The 19252-nt window shown below is 45.4% G+C and overlaps 1 protein-coding gene across 1 annotated transcript in view; it reads left to right on the forward strand.

The window, feature by feature from the left end:
- Window positions 1-11815, forward strand: part of NTSR1 (neurotensin receptor 1) — a 52393-nt gene extending 40578 nt beyond the window's left edge. Inside the window, exons 3-4 of the mRNA XM_068700522.1 lie at window positions 4363-4453; window positions 6670-11815. Of these exons, the coding sequence (XP_068556623.1) occupies window positions 4363-4453; window positions 6670-6919 (341 nt within the window). The 3' untranslated portion in view covers window positions 6920-11815. The remainder of the gene's footprint in view (window positions 1-4362; window positions 4454-6669) is intronic.
- The last annotated feature ends 7437 nt before the right edge of the window (window positions 11816-19252 follow it).

Genomic DNA, 19252 nt, shown 5'->3' on the forward strand with positions numbered 1-19252 from the left:
GCAGCCCACATGTTTCATTCCTTTGTGTGTGAGTAATTCCCCTCCTGAATTAAAGTCCTGAAGAATTCATCCATTCCTCTTCTTGGCTGTTCCAAGTCTGAGCTCTCAGTTTGAGGAGAACACTGCAGAACAATGGGCAGAGCCCTTCTTACCTCCACCCTGCTCCTGCTCCTGCTGAGCCGGCGTTGCAGTTCAGGCGTTCGTGGTTGCAGCTCTGAAGCTTTGTTCACTGCAGAAGCACACAGCAAACACATCCTCAGAGTCCCCTTTGTAAGCAGAAAGAGCTCAGGGAGGAATAAAAGACACATGAGATAACATGTGGGGAATTAAGAGGGGCTGCAAAGGCTGTCAGCTTGGGTTATAGCAGATCTTAGCAAACAGAAAGAGCCTTGAACCTGGTGAGGAGAAGGCAAGAGCCCCCATCTGTCCCTCAAAAGGGAAATTTTCTGTCTTTCTTCTCCTCCAAACACCCTGACATCCCTGGAGGAAATGACACGAACAAAGCTCAAATTGAATGCAGCACCTTCTTTCTTTTCACAAAGACTGCTTTACAAGGGAACTTGGGAAGAGGCCCTGGTCTGCACAGTGCTGGCATGGGCATGCTGCTCGCTGGGCCCTGTTCTTTGCTTAGCTTTTAACCTTCCTATTTTGCCTTGCTCTTTTTGGATAAAACCGGGTCTTGTTGGTGCCAGGGGATGTTTTAACCACCAGCATGAGCAGAGCCAGGAATTCACATCCATTTTCAAACCTGTCAGCTGAAGCCACTGAAAATCAGTACTGGAGCTTGAGTATGAAACTTTGTTTTTTGAAACCTTTTAAAAAGTTTTTCTATTTATTCTGCTATCTGAAAATAATATGGAAAGATAAAAGCAGATCTCTGGCTGCACTGGAATGGAAACCAAGTCAAATCTCATATTTACACTGCTCAGTAATGAGTACAAGAGCACAGGGGGATTGCATCCCGCAAACACTGCATCTTCACCAGTTTCTAAAGGAGCTGAGGGCTTCCCAGACCCTTTCTTGTTCCCAGTTTCTCTTCTTTTTTGCTCTCCCAGGCACTATTGGTGCATATTGGTGGTCTCCAGTCTCCACTGGTGGGGATCGACTTTTATGGAAATCCTTTCTTCTGCAGCCTTCTGACCCAAATACCAGCATAAGCAGTTTTCATTTTACTAGGCTCATGCCCACATTGTAACTACCACAACCCCTAGTCTGGGGCCTGCTGGAATAAATATTGCCGACGACCTGTCAGGTACTGCATCATGTTAACATAAACAGTGCCTGGAGCTTTAGCGAGGCACTGCCAGCCACATCTGCACTTGGCCCAGCTCTCTCCATCTTTCACATCAAACCGCACAGTGACGTGTTCACTTTGGGATAGATCCTCTTGTAACGGCACCAACTAAATAAGAGCACAGACCCAAGGAGCTTCGAATACACAGGGGCTGTTTCTCCAGAAACCAAAATTAATGCAGATCCCAGCCATGAGCCCCATTATGCTGCCTTATAGGTTATTCGGTACCAGCAGGAGCGTGTGTTCCTTGAGCATCGCTGGAGATGTGACACTGCTGATGTGCTGAGCCTCAGGAAAGGCTGAGAGATTTTGCTCCGATAGCTCTGTCCCTACCCAAACAGCTCCTGCCTTTGCCCACAAGTTCTGATATGCTGCATGTATTTCAGCTCCCCTCGAAACACAAAGGAAAAGTGGTAAATTGGCCAAAATTGCCGCAACAAAGCTATCAGGGAGGGTGGGTTGGAGCTTCTCTGGAGGTCTTACCAACTGCAGATGCAGCTGAAAGCAAGAGCAGCATCTCTTTTCTCCCTCCACTGGGCACTGCCAGGGCTTTGTACACATGAGGCTCCAGGTTCATGCTAACACCGTGCCAGTTTTCTGAGACATTGGCCCTGGACAAGGGCTGCCTCCCAGCCAGAGCCCCAGGATACACACGGTAAAACAAAATACTCACTGCAATTTAATGCAATTTAACTTCCCGGATTGCTTCCACATTCAGTTTAGTCTGAAAGTCAAGACTGGCACGGTTTAAATCTTCTCTTGCACAATGTAAAAGCTGTCGCTCAAAATTTATGTTTCCTGCGTGATAAACAGGGACTCGCCGCGCCGCCGCGCCTCCTTCCTCCCTGCCCTTCCTCCTTGGGATGTGGTTCAAACAGGCAGAGAACTGAGCCGCAACAAGACCAAATAGAGAATTATAGGATGCAATAATTCAGGTTTAAATACGCTTTTAAATTAGGAGTCTGAGTTCAAAGGGAAATGAAGACCCAGCCTGGTTGGCTTGCCCAGGTCTCCCCTCTGCTCCCAGCCTCACAGGTTTGGCACCTCGTTTGCTCAAATGTGGGAAATATCAAGAATTAATGGAGCAGCTCTGCTCCTCTGCAAACCACATTTCCACGTGGCAATTGAATTAATTAGAAGCAAGGGAAGGGCCTGGTTCTGATGCAAGTCATGCACCTCTACCTTTCCAGCAGAGCAGGGGAGCAGCCGTGCTCTCTGCACAGAGGCAAACAAGTCACAGGCTTCTTGAATTTTTTAGTTCAAAAAACTGAGGCATGAAATCTCAGAAACGGCCCAAATCCATCCCCTTAGTGGTGTCTTTTTAGACTGCTGAAGAGTTGCAGGCCCTGTAGTGATGGATTACATCTGCAATCACAACGGCCATATAGCAACCAAAACTACTCAGATTGAAATAATGAATTCAACTGGACTATAATAATATATAATAATATAATAATAATATATAATTATATAATAGATAATGATATATCATAATGAATTCTTATTCTAGAGAATAAGAACAAACTCTCTAGCCTTCTTTCCCAAACCTGTCCTTTCCAATGCCTAAAACTTTACTGATTAAATGACTTTTTCAGCATTCCTGGAAGATGCTTTCCTACATCACACAGGCTGACGCTAAGAGAATTTACCCATCTCCACTGTTAGTAACATGTTTAATAAACGCGATAATGTGGGCTTGAAATAAAGCTGTGAGTACAGAGCTGGACACCAAGAATTATTGGATTTCTGTACAAATTGCTTGGTGACTCCAGCCTTGATGACACTCCCAGAAACAGGGGTTGCCTCCCCACCCCTGCCCCACTGGAGGGGTGGAAATTCACTGCATTTACTGGAGCCTCCCCTGTGCTTCTTGACTGTGTAATGGCAATGGGAAGATGCAGCCACAGGCAGTCTTGCTCCTCATGGACTGTTTTTCAAGGGATACGCATCACTTCTATGTAGTCACATAAATATTTTCAGTCCCAAGGCAGAGAGAAATGCAACTTTGGCCTCCAAGTGCCAAGTAGCTTGATAAGAGCTCTGCTGCTTCCTAGCCCTTTACAGGTCACATAAAGGACAAGAATAATGTGGCCCTTATTGTCTGTAGAGCAAATTTGGGATAAAAAAATTAACATAATCATTTTATTTAGTCTTGATTTTCTTCTTGGGTTTTATTGTGTTATGTTTTAACTGAGATTTCTTTGTTTCCTGCTGGGATTCTGCCAGAATCCCGTCATTTCATACAGAGGTTGAAATACATATTACAAAAGGAAACAAGTCTTTCCCTTGATTGCCTGATATATCTGCTTTTTAATCTATATTGACGAATGCTCAGCACCAGAAGAGCTTTTACCCTTCAGAGTTTTTGCATTTTGTTTCTCATTGGTTGATGATCCTTGGCTAGAATGTGGAGAGGAAGAAAAACTCTCATCCTTCTCTTTTTGCTCTTTAATTAAGGAGTTGTATGATGGCAATGTCCAGACCCAAGCATCTCGTAATCACTGTCTCAGGTACTGCACAAATATAGAACAAAAGGCCGAGCTCTGCCACCACAAAGCAGCTCCCGAGGCTGTTTAATGATCCCAAGCACCATGGGGACTGCGGCCAGTGGCTCCGCATAACCAACTAATGGGATTACAGCGTCCCTGCTTCCCTGTCTACCTGCATGAAAAACATCCACTAACTGCTTCTCTGAGCACTGTAGACAAAATACCTGGTGCTGTAAGGGCATAAAACACAAGGACAGGTGCAAATGCAGAGCAGTTTCATTTAGCCTGCGTCTGAACTAGGCATCAACCATCCCTTATCTGCGCTGTATCTTTTGTTCATAATGTCACTGCTTCCATGCTTATAGATATTTTCTATTATTTCTGTTATGCCTGTTTGTATGGACATTTTCAGGCTGTTTTTCCCTCCGGGTTATTAATTCTTGGCACAGCAGCAAGGTAAGAACAAAGCAGGGCTTTAGGAAATCAGTTTATGCTGATAAGCACCTCCCCACACAGGTCCCTTTCTCACCCACGATGAAGAATTGCTCGCAAAAAGTTAACTTTTTTCATTCTTTGCAGGTGCTGTGGTGATCGCCTTTGTGGTGTGCTGGCTCCCCTACCACATACGGCGCCTCATGTTTTGCTACGTCCCCTCCAGCCACTGGACAGAGTGAGTGATCGGGGCTTAGTGGGGCCTGGGGAGCAGAGGTGTGACCACGGGGTCAAAGCCTCAACCTCTTAATTGGTTTGTTCTTTATTATGGATTTCTTGCTGTGATTGCCAGACAAAATCAGGAGTCCTTGCTTTATCACCTAAATCCCCCAGGTGTGGGAGGGGAAAGCATCAGCTTGCCCTGAAATGCATCAGCAGCCCTTCCTGCCGTGACTGTGGCCACAGAATCGCCCCCACTGGCAACGCTGATGGATATTCACCTTTGACAGCCCTTGATGAGATGATATTTGGCAGAGGCGTTTATGCATCCCAAGTGGATCGCTGTCTCCGTGGTGGAGATATCGATCACTGGCCCCAGGACAAGGCAGCTCCTGTCAGCGCAGTTTCATTCCCCAGCGCCACCTTCCCTTAGTGACAGGAGAGATTACGCAGATGAGAAAATAACCAGGCTGCTCACTGAGGGTATTTACTGGGTTTTAAAATGAGTGGATCAAAATTAAATACCAGTAGTTGTCACTGAGGGACAGGTACCTACACACATTGCACACCTACACTGAACGCACGTGCGATGCTCACAGACGGCTGCTGGCAGCCTTTCTGCCACATCAAGCCAGGTCCCTTGGCAAAGCAGCCACGGAACTGTTTATTCATTTCAAATATGCAATTAAGAGCTCATTATGTCCAGGGATATAAACCTAGTTTAGCCTGACAGAGAGATGGCATGAGAGGTGCTCAGTGAGAGATGCTTCCCTCCTGCCACAGCGCTGCATCCCTCTTCCCTCTGGAACCAGCTCTGCTTCCTGCAATGTCCAGGAAACGAAAAAATCCTCGGTACCAAGAAGCTGAGCAACAAGGAGACATTAAAATTTCATAAACGCCAAAAGCAAATAATAGTAATTTATGATACAGCAGCCTCCTGAATGGGATTGTACATCCATCCGTAGTAAAAGCCAAACCCTATCTTTAATCATGAAAACAACGGAGCTCGAGGCACACACTGGGGCCAACTGTGGTGTCTTGTTTGCTTTCCTATAAGTAAAGTACTTAAAGCAGCAATCAATTCTGTAGTGCCCGCGTTTGCTATGAGCAAAAGGGGTAGAGAATCCCATCAGCAGTTAGTGTGAATTTATGCATTGTGGTTGCATTCACTTTTTTTTTTTTTTCTTTTTTCTCTTCTATTAAAAGCCATGAGTGATTTTAGGAAAACGTTGAATTTACAGGCATGTTATGAATGCTGAGCTATCAGTACGGTAGCTAATCAAGAGCTCACAGCAGCTTGACATAATCATTTATAAATGAAATGCATGTGCCTGCCCCTGAAGAAGATAAATCTGCGTTAAATTAATTCTTCACAACTACATTGAGAAACTCTGCTCCTAAGAGCTGGATGGGCCGGGCAGTACTTGGCAGGGCTGAGGGGGCCGTGGGGGAGTGGTGATGTACTCCAGCACACGGCTATTTATCTTTTGTTAGACAGTGCTCAGACTAACAGAAAGGTCTGTGGTTTCCACTGAGATAAATGATCCCGAGGAACGGTTTCTCTGAAAATGAGACCCACGTTGTTTATAAACCCTTTACCATCTCAGAGATGTTGATCTCAGTTTTCCCAAAGAAAGCTATTTCAGAAAGAAACAAAAATAACTAAGTGTTTTCGACCAGTTCTAGCTGAAAACATTATCTTGTGGTGGTCAGGATGTGTTTAAAAGCACGCTGTCATCAGCCTGCCCCCAGAACAGAGAAAACCACCCCAGAGCACAGACAAACCCCAACGCGGGGACCCACCGAAGGAGCTGGCGCAGCTCTCGCTGCCTGGAGAGGAGATTGCTGCTTCTCTTACAGGGTCTTGGCTCTTCCGCAGGCTCTGTCTACCAGAATTGCAGCCAGAAAGTCAAGCTCATGTATATGCATGACACGGAAGCAAATCTCCAAGTGGTTTCTCAATTTCAAGCAAGTCTATTTTTAAAGGCAAAATAAGTATGTGAGGTAAATATCCCATCCAGTCCCAGGGCATAAATGAATTTTGAACTGATAACAACGGGGGCAAGAGCTCTGTAAAGCTATTTGACCTACATTTGTCCAGTGGCAGCTGACAACACAGGGCACATAGCAGAGAAAGCTTAGCTGGAAGAACAACTTACTCTTTTTTCACCCTTGTGCCTTTGAATTCTTTCAGTTCTCCACACTCAGACTTCTGTCTTTCATCTGTCCTTCCAGTTTCCTTTACAACTTCTACCACTACTTCTACATGCTGACCAACGTCCTCTTCTACGTCAGCTCGGCCATCAACCCCATCCTGTACAACCTGGTGTCTGCAAACTTCCGACAGATCTTCCTCTCCACGCTCACGCTCCTGTGCCTGCCGTGGAGGAAGAAGAAAAAACGCCTGGCCTTCACCAGGAAATCCAACAGCATCTCCAGCAACCACACGTTTTCCAGCCAGGTCACAAGGGAAACAACGTACTGAAGCCAAAGGAGGAAGGGAAATGCATTTCATCGTGGAGTCATAACTTGAGAGAGGCCCCTGTGACTTTCAGGCATGGTCTCCAAATTCACGTAACACAAGCGTGTTTAGCAAAGTCATTTTTGTTGGGAAAAATAGGCTTCATTCTGCCAGTAACTTTGAGGTTATTTTAACGCGTTGGCCTTGCCTCTTTGTGAGTAATGTCTACACATTTTGTAACTTCGGTCTGGCATAAATCCAGGTGCAGTGCTAACTGGGAAGCCAATATATGTTAAACGTAAGCAAATTCATACTGCATTTCATCCTTTTCTCAAGGCAGAGATGCCATTTCCATGTCCAAGGGTTCGAGATCACATCTCTTGGCGGCAGCGAGCAGAGTCTGATGAGGAGAAAGCAGTTTTGAACAGGGAGGGATGTTTTTGGAGAAGGGACATGCTCATCTATGGGATGTTCAATGAGCAAGGAGTGAAACCTCAGGGAGCCAGGTGGTGGGTGTAGAAATAGATCTAAATTCTTATGAATATGACCTGGGTGCTCAATCGAGCCACAATGGTTCCTTGAACTTAAATACCAACAGATGATGCCTTACTTAGATTGGGCTGGGAGTAGCCTGGGATCATCGTTCACTTTAGGGCATGTGTAGTGCCTGGCACAGCGAGCCCTGCACCCCCTGCTTTGGGTACTGCAACACCAGTAAGTAACAGAGTCTCTGGCAAAGCCGGGAATGCAGAAACTGTGCCCAGCTGGAGTGCTGCAAATGAACAGAAATGGAAAATCTTCCTTACGCCACACAGCCAAACCCTGCATTTTTTATTTATTTTTTTTTCCCAGGCTCCAGTCTGCTGAGAGAAGAGCAACCTGCCCCATTTCTGTGGGACTCTCAGATTTTTCACATTCTGATTCCAGTTTTTCTTGTTTCCGCACTATTTTCACACAGCTGACATTTCATAGGTTATCAGTTGTAGGTGGTAGGGCCTCTTTTTCTACCTTTTCTTTTATTTCTTTTTGCTACCAAACCTGCTGGCTTACTGATCTGCACATACACATCTTCAGATAGTGCATAATGAAGAACACAGGACAGTCTAAGCTGGGGAGTCTTAGCTCTAAAACAACTTTAACAAGTCAGAGGAGCATCAGTGAGAGCTGTTTGCAGCAAATCCAAGTTTGGGACAGCCAGAGGTTGTGCTGAACCATGACTATGAGCATACTCTAAAAAAAAAAAGGGGATCAAAATAAGAGAATATAAAGCTTATCTTCTCTTCCCCTTCTTTCTTCACCTTGATTTTTGCTTTGAATTTGAAATTTCTCAGCTGGCCAGGATGGGTAGCATGAGGTTTTCGCCCATACGGTCCCACCTCTAACAGCCAACTGGGAGATGCAACAAATTCTCTCGAGCCTTTAGCACCAGAAGTCACGGGTCTCTGGGACAAAGCCAAAGGGCCTTCCCTGTGGTCACAGCACCACGGTGTGATCTGCACGAACCTGGGAACCAAACCATCAACCTGTGCAGCCCGTGCTTGATTTGCTGTTAGTAACCTCGTGTCCCTGTTCACACCAAGGCAGCAACTACATCGGGTCAGTCCCTGCCCATATGCTCCCTGCCGGTGCACTCCTCCTACATCCCACACGCTGGACAGAGTCAGAAACCCACCCAGCGAGCCTCCAGTTATACTCACACAAAGGTGAGCCGAAGGCATCCTATCAGGAAAACCTCACATTTTGTTAAAGGTCTGGCTTTGACAAAGGGAGACAGTGACAAACCATTGCTAGCCATTCAGACAGACTCCCAAAAAGAGGTGAGCAGTGTCAGGGCAAAGGGCAGACCGGAGAGCACTGCTAAGGCTGGCTTTTAGCTGCAAGAAGGGCTGTTCTCTGGCAGTGACACACATTGCTGTTCATTTCTGCTGCTCAGAGCAGCTGTGGGAAAGCCAGTGGCTACAGATCGCTCCTGGTCAGAAGCACAGAGCTGGCTACTACCACGTAGATCTGGCTACAACCAGCCGTGACTTACAACGGCACCTAGCAGGGATGGGGAAATTATTTTAACGCCTAGTACAGAACCACTCCAAAAGAAAGGGCTCCAAATAGGAATCAGCAGGGTCTTAGTTCCCTCTGATTCAGCCAAACTACAGGCTTTGTCCTGCCATGCCTTCTCTTAATTTCTTGCCCTGGTTGCACGAAACAGAGGGCAGAGTTTACAATTGACAAAGCACTTTTGTTGCTCGTTTGCAGTTGACTCCTCTTCAGTATGAAAAACTGGTAATGGGACAAATAAATAAGAGAGGCAAAAAGGAGACTGGTCTCTCCTTGGAAGGAAATCTGTGAGGAACCAGCAAATGCTATCATGTTGGTGTTTAATATCGTGTGTGTGTGTGTTAGAAATGGCTTGGGCAGGCTGGAGGAAGAAGCTATAGACCTTACGTGCTGCCTTGTGGGCTATCTACTATGTGTAGGAACTGCAGAACCATGGGCAGACTTACTTGTGTACTCCTGGTTTACTCACTGTTGCTGCCTTCATCTATGTCTGTCCAGTGAAGCTCAGTCAATTTTGACTTTTATGGGGGACTGCAGCTGCAAGCAGCTGCCCTAAAAGAGGCAGGTTTGTACAGGCAGGGGGGAGATGCAGCACTCATGGCAGCTTGGCAGCTTCCAGCTGAATAAGACAAGGAGGTTGAGGTGGCCACACAGCAAATAACGTGGTGTGGGCATCATCTGTAACAGACCCTACAAAGCCACTCATCTCCACTGCCTTCACTGCTCCTGTGCTACAGGAGTCCAGGTACAAGGAGCAGAGGAAGAAGAGTCTTAATGTCACACACTTACTGCTGGCCTTCAAGGCAAGACAACGTTTAAATGGCTCTGGAGAGGACCCACACTTTTTAACTTCACATCTAAAAAGAGTCAACAGCTGGGAGGTGGTGTCGGAAACCTCCTGTGGAAGCTCCAACTGTGCATTGCTTTGACTTTTGTTAGGATTTAACATCCTGCATGTCTCGGTTGCTTTTGAATATCCACCTTTGAAATGTTTAAAGTTACTACTATGCTTGTTAAACACCAACCTGCTGAAATGCGCTTGATTAGCTTAGAAAACACTGTACAAAAAATGTTGTCTCACATAAGCTGTTTGGCTTTGATTTTCATTGCTGAGACACACCGGCGGTTTACAGAATTTTTGATCACAGCTCTGAGAGAGTGGTAGGTTTATTTCGGGTTTAACATGAAAATGGGAATGAGCTGGAGTGAAAATGAACTGATCAGAAACTTCTGCAATGTTTGTTGGGCTACACAAATCCTGCAGAGCTGCTCACGTTGGGAGATTTATCCGAGCAGTTTACTGGCTTCTAAAGCTCTGCTCCTGCAGTTTTAGTGGGTGCAGACCTAAGCCTATGGCCTTAACCTGAGAGTGCAGCTCAAAGCTACCTCTTCCACAGGGCAAATCTGACTACCTGAGCTGAGAAGTGGGAGTTACAGCTGGTTTCACCCTCTTCCTCCTCCCCACCTAGTTTTGCTGTATCCAGCATAGAATATTAGTGTCCCTGAGCTCAAAGAAGTGAGGATAACTCAGTACAAGGCCCCGCGGTTTTGTAGATGAACGCACGGTACTCAAGGGAAGAAGGTACAAAAAGCCTGGTATATACCAAGGGCATCTGTCAGAAAAATGGTTCTCTTTCTTTCCATGCCTTTTAACGATGGTTGAGCAACTAACCCAACAAGGTTTGGCTTTAAACCTGATCGAGTACAAGTGGCTTTTGCCATTAGACAAAATGCATGCTCTCATCCTTCGTATTCCTGCCTTGTCTGAATTCTCTGCTGGGGCAGAGGGGTGAGCATTCATGCAGCACGCTGTTAATCTATGCAAATTTCCTCTAAGTGTTTTGAACTGTTTGTTTCAAGTAAAAAATCTGTTGAACCCACAGATGTGAAGTGCTGCCAGATGGATTCAGAGGGATTCCCATCTGAAGAGAGACTACCAAGTGACCTCTCCAGATATTATTTTCAGCTTTCATTTATCTTCACAGCATTCTAGGCAGGGCCATCCATTTGGCAGCATGTGAAATCAGATTTCCCAAGTCATTATGCTATTCAGAAATTTCCCCCAGACAGTACATTCTCACCAAAGGCCCAGTATGCATCAGAGTTCGAACGCTCTGCTGAGTTTGTCTTTTGGTAAAGTGCACAAGATCCCGCTTCAGCAGCGGCACCGGTAAAGAAGAAACCTAAATGGAAAGGTTGGTGAGGAGGGTTAGCAGGACACAGGCAAGAGTCACGGGACCTTTGCATTTCTAGCATCAAACATTTAGGGAGATGTTAGTTGGGTATTTTCCTGACCGTGTCGTTTGGTGGCTGTTTCAACAAAGCTGTACCTGCTGGAGCTCTGTCTGATTCTTGACATCACAGATGAACCTTCTGTTTTCAGTTTGGAGTCATTCAGTAGAGAACCAGAAATTGCTAAAATCCATGGTGCTGTGTCCTGGCTTTGTGATCAAGAGTCCTTCCCCAGCTGTGCCACCTGATAGTCCTGCACATACTGTATCTATGGTAAACATTTTTTGAAGTGCACCTTTTTTATTGTTTTTTTTCTGAAATACAAAATGTTGATGTGCTTTATTTTCTGTGGCCTGTTGTGCAATGGGAAAAAAATGAATGTTAAAAGTGTGTCAGAGTCTCCTTTGTATGAGTTTCTGTGACAAAGGGAAGGAAGAGGGTGTGAAATCCTTTTGTATAGCAATGGGAAACACTCTTTCAATGTAACATGATATTATTGATACTGTATTTACTGATCAAACAGTAATGAAATGGTTACTTCCTGATATTAGCCTTTGTACTGTATGGTATTTTACTTCGTTTTATTTTATTTTGTCGTTTATTGATCCTAAGAAATAAATATCTGAATTTAAGGCTTTGGGCTGATTATGCTTGACCTGGTAGCTGTGCTTGGATCATACAGCCTGCTTACCACAGCAGGCTATCTGACTGCCCATCCTGAGCTGTAAAATCACATCACCCTCCAACTGACCACTGCAACCCCTCTGCAGAAGGGTCCTGAGCTCTCCTGTCCCACAGCAAGCTCTGGCTCTTTGGCACCAATGCTGTGTCCAAACGCCAGCTTGTGTGTGCACCTGCAAGTAGGCAAACAAAGGGGTGAGAAGCCTGGCTTGGGCTGAGGGAGACACTGATCAGTGAAGATCAACCTGAGAAATTCCTCCCGAAGCCTGGCAAAATCAGAGAGTCCGTGCTGGTTCAGAGTCCAGCCTGCTGTGGGGTTAGGAGCAGCAGCAGAGAGCATCCAGCTCCCGCTGGTTGAACTCCTGGGCTCTGAGAGTGTGGCATGCACAAGGCTGAAGTATGGGAGTGGAGATCTTCCAGCCGTCAAGAAAGACCTGTGCTGCACAGATCCAGGTGGGAATACACGAGTTTTGCTGCTTTCCAAACTCCTGCTTTGCTTTTCTTGCCTGCTTGCTCTCCCCTGTTGTAGAGCAAGCACTAAAACCGTTCTGTCTCAGCCATTACTTCTACAGTAGCTCTGCCTAGGACACTGGACAGATTGGGGCTTTTTTGCACTTGGAGCTGCAGGTCCACAGCAAAGGAGACAGCCCTGGCCCCAGAGAATTTGCTGCTGAAAGACAAAGCAGGTTTATTTACTGTGCCCTAACTGTGAGCCTTTCCCTCCTACCTTCCTCTCTCTTTTGCATGGCTCATTTCCTCCCGGCACTGATTTTTCTAACACCAATGTAATTTCGTAAGAACAGTACGCTTAGGTATTGCCGACTAGATTAAAGTGTCTTTACACATAATGAGCAAAAATCAGTCAGCTCCATTCCCCCTGCAGCTCCCAGGTAACGTTCTGTCATGAAATAGCTCAGCCGATCTCCAGGAAAACCCACAAAATCTTCACAGTTTTCAGCCATTCAGCCCGACTGTTTTGATTTCTTACAGCATGAAAGGTTGCTTGGAAAGCAACAACAAAATAAAGTTTAAATGTTTGGAGTCATTCACGGACACAAAATTCGTCTTTTAAATCCTAGCTGAGATATTCTGCCTCTCCAAAAGCATTTCAGTGCTGCTTCTAGATGAGAAGAGCAGGAGCCACTATTGCTCCTACACGACCAATTATTGAAGAATCAAATAATTTATCTGATGGATCCTTTTATTTGGTATTTAGCCTTGCTCTGTTAGAGGGTGTATTTTCATTTTGCTGCCCACGGAGCTGCAGTGACTGCCCTCAGCAGAGAAAACCCACACCATGCAGCCATGGCCTCGTCTTCTGGCTGCATGGGATTTTTCTTCAGGGCAGGATGCTCCCAGTGGAATCTCCAGTGCTCATGCAAAAACCCAGACCAGGTTCATACTGGGGGTGAAAAATCTGCCCATGAATTCTCTAGCTCAGGACCAATTTCTTCAAAAACTCCTGGGAACCAGAGAGCCTCAGTCCACCCATGCACCCCTCCCACCCATCTCATGCAATCGGGCCTCACATCATGCCCCACCATGAAAAGGAAAGCAAAAAACTGTGAGTCGATGAGTTTCTTTGTTTCTTTTCCTTTCAGAAAGGCAAAGACTCAAGCAAAAAGAAACGTTTTCAATTTGGCCCATATTTCTCATTTCAATTATAAAAGTAATTTCCATAGTTCACAGGAGGAATATTTAAGATGCCTTTTGAACCAAACATTGCGTTTTAGCAAATGGCTTCATAAAACTTAATAAACATCCATCCAGAATTTATTTAAAATGTCTTTAAACCCTCCTCTGCCTTATTGAATTTATTTGAACTGTAGATCAGGTTGAGTATATCCACGAGGGTATTCAAGCAATAAGGCAGCGCATCCTGGTTATTATTACAAATCTCATGTGGGCTGTTAAGTTTGAAGGAAAGCATGAAGAGACGGTGGGCACTCAAGTGCAAAACCCTTCCTGCAGTGCACGAGCATTGATACAGCCCCGAGCACCAAACAAAATGCTGGGGTTGCTTCCAGGGGGGCAGGCAGCCCTGTGGGGTGAGCACACACCGGTCAGAGGCTGAATGCCCAGGGACAGGATGGTGATAGCAAGTTTGGGACAGCTCACCTGCGTCCCTCAGGGACTGTGACTACAGAGAGCACGGTTAATTCATTCCTGACAGCAAAAAATAAATGGGAAGAGTCTGGAAAAATTATGGTTGCCTTTGAAATAGATATCACAGGTGTGAGTGCAACTCTTGCCCACGCACACCTCACTGCAAGCTTTCAGTCCTTCCAGTGCAGAGCTCTTCCTCTTACTTGAAGGCACTGTCTGGCCCAGCTGGCTTGTATCACCACGGACAGGACATTTAATTACACTTGGCTTCTTCTCTATGAAACCCTGAAGAAATGGGAAGCAATATCCTCCACCCTTTTAACACCAAAATGTAAAACCATCCTATAAAGCAGGAGCAGCCCGCTTCGTCTGCTTTCACGCTGCTGCTGCTCTGCTGTGTGCAGCTGACATGGGCGGTGTGGCCATCTCAGCTTCATTGTAAGCTGACGTTACAAAAAGGAATGAGTGTGAATGTACGGCCTGGAAGATCTGCTTCAAGATCCGCAGAGGTACACACTCCTCACTTGTGAGTAAAATCAGCATCTTAGATGCACTGTTTTGCCCTCCTTCATCCCAAAAAAATGCAGCATGAAGATGGACACGCCGTACTTTGCCACTGCATCAGCTTCAGTCACATTAAAGGCTGAGCCAGTTAGCCTGGAGTTTCTTTGTTCCTTTCTTTACTCGTCCTTCCTCCCGTCTTTGGAAGCTATTTATTAGGAAAGATGTGTCTACCACAACTGCAGTGCAGCTTTCAGCCTCAGGCACTCAAACACACTGTAATTAATAAGGAGGTCTGATTGCTCTGCAACTCGTCACCGCTCCCCACCTATGTAATCTCCAAGGAAAGCATTCACATGCTATTTTTTTCTCACAGATGTCTCAGGATTGAGCAGTGTCTGCACTAGGTCACATAGGTCCATGGTTAGTCTCCCTGCCAGGGACAAACCTGCAGAATCCCAGAGCCAGAGCTACAAGGGAGGTTTGTAAAACTGCAGGGGAAGATGCTACAGGCAGGTAGTTGTGCCCACATGCACAACTGGTATAAATCAGTTTGAACCTACCCTTTGTGTTTTTAAGTGACCCACTCTAGCTTTGTTTGATTCTCGTTTCTAAGGCTTATTTTTATTTTTTTTTTCTAAATATCATTTAGCAGGGGGAAAATAAAGCAGTTCATTATGTTAGCAGCTCCACAGCCAATCTTAAATGCCAGAGGCGCTGATCAGATTAAAAAAAGAAATCACATTTCATAGCTGATGTCTGGAAGGAACAAAGACTCCAGCCCTGATTTTGATTGAATACAGGATGATATCTCTTGCTCATTGTATATATTACAACTGCAAAGAAGGAGACTGTTTATCATGGCATGCTTCAGTGCTTTTTAATATACTGTTTATCATATAGAGCTCACTGGCATCCGCAAAGCACCCTTACAGATTTCACTTTGTATCTTAATAAGTTTTCATGGACTTTGGGAGACAAATACTCGTTGTTCCCATGCTGCCACTCTTACTCCTTTCACATGCAGTCAAAACCAGCTCCTCACCAAAGCAAGAGGGATGTCCTTTACCAAATAACCACAGTCAGTTCAGTGGAAGAAAGGCGCAGGTCACTGTGCACCACCCCTTCTGGTGGCTGCTGTCACTGCTACAAAACCTGAGTGCACTTTGAGCACTAACGATTCAGACACATCTTTTTTTTTTTTTTTTTTGCAAGAAATAGGGTTCTTTGCGGTGCCCGGGAAATGAGAAAAATATTAGAGCTAACTGGTAGAAATCCCCCTCCCTTTGCCCTAGGGTGGTATTGATCTCTGCGTTCAGTCACGGAAGAAAACAATTTGAGAAAATATTTTAAAATCTGAAATTTGCCAATCTAGAACAAAACTTTTCATGGGAGTGGCTGAGCTGTGCTGGCAGTCACAGGAAACTTGCCAAAGAGCTGCCCTGACTCAGGGGTGCAGGAGTGGCCAAGGTGCACGGACACCCACGGCGGTGCTAGCACCACAGCGGGCCCACATCCAGTGGGGCGCCCGATCAGACTGCTGACCTTCACTTTGCTTACAGGAATCTGTAAATTTGCACTTAGTGCATTAGAAATGCACTTTGCAGATGTTTATAGGATATATACAGTGCTGCACTGAATGGCAGTCCTGCACTCCATCCTCGGTGGGCTCTCTTCTAATCCCTGGGCCACCCACTCATTCTATCACCAGTGATTTTACCTCCAGATCTGGTGCCAGGACAGCTCTCAGACATCAGCCCCCACTGATTTCCTTCGTTATCAGCTGATTCCTGTGGAAGAAGGGCTGGCTTCTGCTGGGAGAGCTCTCAGCACCAAGCTTGAGAAAGAACAGGGCTAACTGTGGTGGGAATTTTGAACCCTTGGTGAACAGGAAAGTCAAAGCTACTCATGGGTGAACACCAAAACAGAAATCACGAAGGGCTGTCTGTGCTCCACCCGCTGTTCTGGAAGGCAAACACAAAATCAGTGAACTTCTGTACAGGGAGACAAAGGCTGAAAAGTTTTCTGAAGGGAGATCTCATTTTGGCCCCCAGTTGAAACTCCTGCTGGCCCCAAAACTACCCATTTTTCAATGCTCAGCTTTAAGGAAGATTTAAGCTGCTATTTCAGCTTAAGGTGTAGGATAAAAGGGACAAAGAATTCCAACTGTCATCAGAAGGCGTGGGAGAAATGAATATACAATGCGAATTCTATTTGCTTTCTGTGTCTTCACATACATCATGTCATCAAAAGGATTTGCAGACTTTTTCCGGAGAGGAGACAGTTGTGTTAGCAACACCATCATATAGCGAAAAACACTGGAAAAAGGAAAAGGGGAAAAAAGAAACAACCAACATTCTGCTCCCGTCTGATTTTCACATATTCACAAATCAGTCAAAAGCTTTTCTCTTCAACCAAAATCTCACTGCTACTTGTTTACAACAATTCACCCCCCCATGCTATTCATTTTCCTCACAGATTGCCTCGGGGCTCAGGGTCTGCCCATTTTTTCTAACCAGCTCTCCGGGAGGCACCATAGGGTTTGCAGCTCGGTTGTCTTGCTCACCACGACAAGGCTGTTTGATGTACGAAGGGGCTGTGAGTCACAGCAAGACTTTGATGAGCCCAAAAGACTTCCTTAGCAGCTGGCATCAGAGTAATGGAGAATTAGGAGCTATAGGACTGAAATGAAATAGGATGGGAAAGAAGTTTTGTTGAGGTAACAAACAATAAAGCTGAGGATCTCGGATATTTATTTGAAACTGAGCCTGTTTCTTGGGAGGGATAAACTGGAACTTCTCAGGAAGCTGTTTAATTGTGCGAAGCCAGAGAAACCCAGACTGGGACAATGCTCAAAATGACCTGGAGGGGGAAGAGGGATGCTCTGCACCCAGTGCAGGGGGATGAAGGCACGGCATGGGTACAATCCCATTCACCTGCTCAGTGAAGCATCACAGTAAAGCAGAGAAGCAGAGTTACGTTTGTTTACATCACCCAGCAAATGCCTGCTCCCAAAATTGCTGTTCTTTTTGGAGAGAGTTCCATTTTTTTTCACTTCACCAGGTGTTGTTACACCCCAAGGATGTTTAAATTGAGGATAATTTGTGTTTCTGTTCATAGCAAATATCTGCTCTATAAAATGAATTGAGTCAATTTTACATTTTTACTCTTTGTGAGCAGAAATATTTCTGGCTTATTGGCATTACAGATTTACTCCTACCTTTGTTTTCTTTAGTATGGCTGTTACTTTAAACAGATTTAAATACTGAGACTAACAGCATACAGGTTTCAGATAAATCCGTTCACTAGTCAAGGCACAAAAGAGAAAATTTATCAATTAAATTAAGTGTTAGCTTCTATCATACTATTGCACCAGTAATAATGAATTGCAGTCTACAATACAATTCAATTCTAACCATAAATATTCATAGCTACAAGTCCTTATTTTCCCTTAGACTGTTCCGTGCTACTAGGAAATGTAATGTTTCAGAAGTCAAACACTGAGAGCTCATCACAACCAGATATACCCAGAAAAACCGTGATGCAGAAAAGTGGATTTAATCTCAAACAAATCGTGAAGTGGGGTGGAAGCAATACCTTATACTGGGAGTTAATGCATGAAATTTATGTAGATACACAGAAAGCAAATCTGAGACATCCAAAACTGGGATTGCACAGCCAGGATTAGGTGAAGAAAGAGATTGACAGCCAGATATTCTAGCTCCATCATGGGGATCATGAGCAGCCCTGTGGGGATCTAAATTTTGCAGCTCATCTCGGAGCTGGCTGGGGCAGACCCCACTCAGTTTCATTGCTCACAAGAGGAGAGAGAAAGGAAGAAAGGGTGTCTTATAAACCCTCTGACAAACGGGAAGACGAAGGTAATTCAGTTACTCTGCACAATGATGTCACCAAAAACGATGAAGAACTTAACTAGATAATTGTTTATCCTTTATTTTCATTGTTGATCCAAACCTAATACAATTATTTGTGCAGGTGATGTCGCAGTTGTGATTTACTGAGGGACTTCTTGTCCCTTAAGAACTGCTAATTCAACACGACAGCTTTGTGGCAGCTGATGCTGAGAACAGCATCAGTTATCATATGAGGTTTCCCACTTCCCCTTGTATTCATTATTTTAGTAAACACCACGTCTGGTCCTCTTTTCTATCTCATAATTGCCATGCACAAACCATTATCGTGGCACCTGGGACTTCCTCAGGATGGACAGATCATCCTGATCACCCCACCCTCGCAGACCTACGAAGCTGCCAAAGCACCAGTGCGTCCCAGAAGCTACTTGAGCCCGAAGGCCAGGGCACGGATCATGGCAGACCCTCAAAGGCCCAAAGGAACTGATTCCCAAACACAGGATGCAAAATATCCGCCAGCAATCAGGGCTGTGGGCTGCCTCTTCTCACAAACTCCTCCACTCCTGCTGCCTGCAGGTGCTGGAATAAACTTGCTCAGATATTGCACTGGAGCTTGGAGACAGAGCAGCGGGAAGGGAGGAGGTGTGGGGGCGGATGAAGGGGAAGGATTTTTTTTTTCTCTTTGCAAACATCCAGTTTCACCACTGACAAGTCTGACAGATGGAAACCAATTAAAAGCAAAAAAGCCCTGCTTGTAGGTGCTGTGAACTTCCTCAGTTCTCACCACCCCTTTGGAGAAATCGCTGGGTGCTGACACAGGGCCAGTGAGCCACAGCAGCCTCGCCTCCCCAGCATCACCTCTTGCTTACACAGGGACTCTGCCGAGGTCCTTGTCAGCTAATGGGGTAAG

This window comes from Anas acuta, chromosome 16 (assembly GCF_963932015.1).
Source record: "Anas acuta chromosome 16, bAnaAcu1.1, whole genome shotgun sequence".
Classification (NCBI taxonomy): Eukaryota; Metazoa; Chordata; class Aves; order Anseriformes; family Anatidae; genus Anas; species Anas acuta.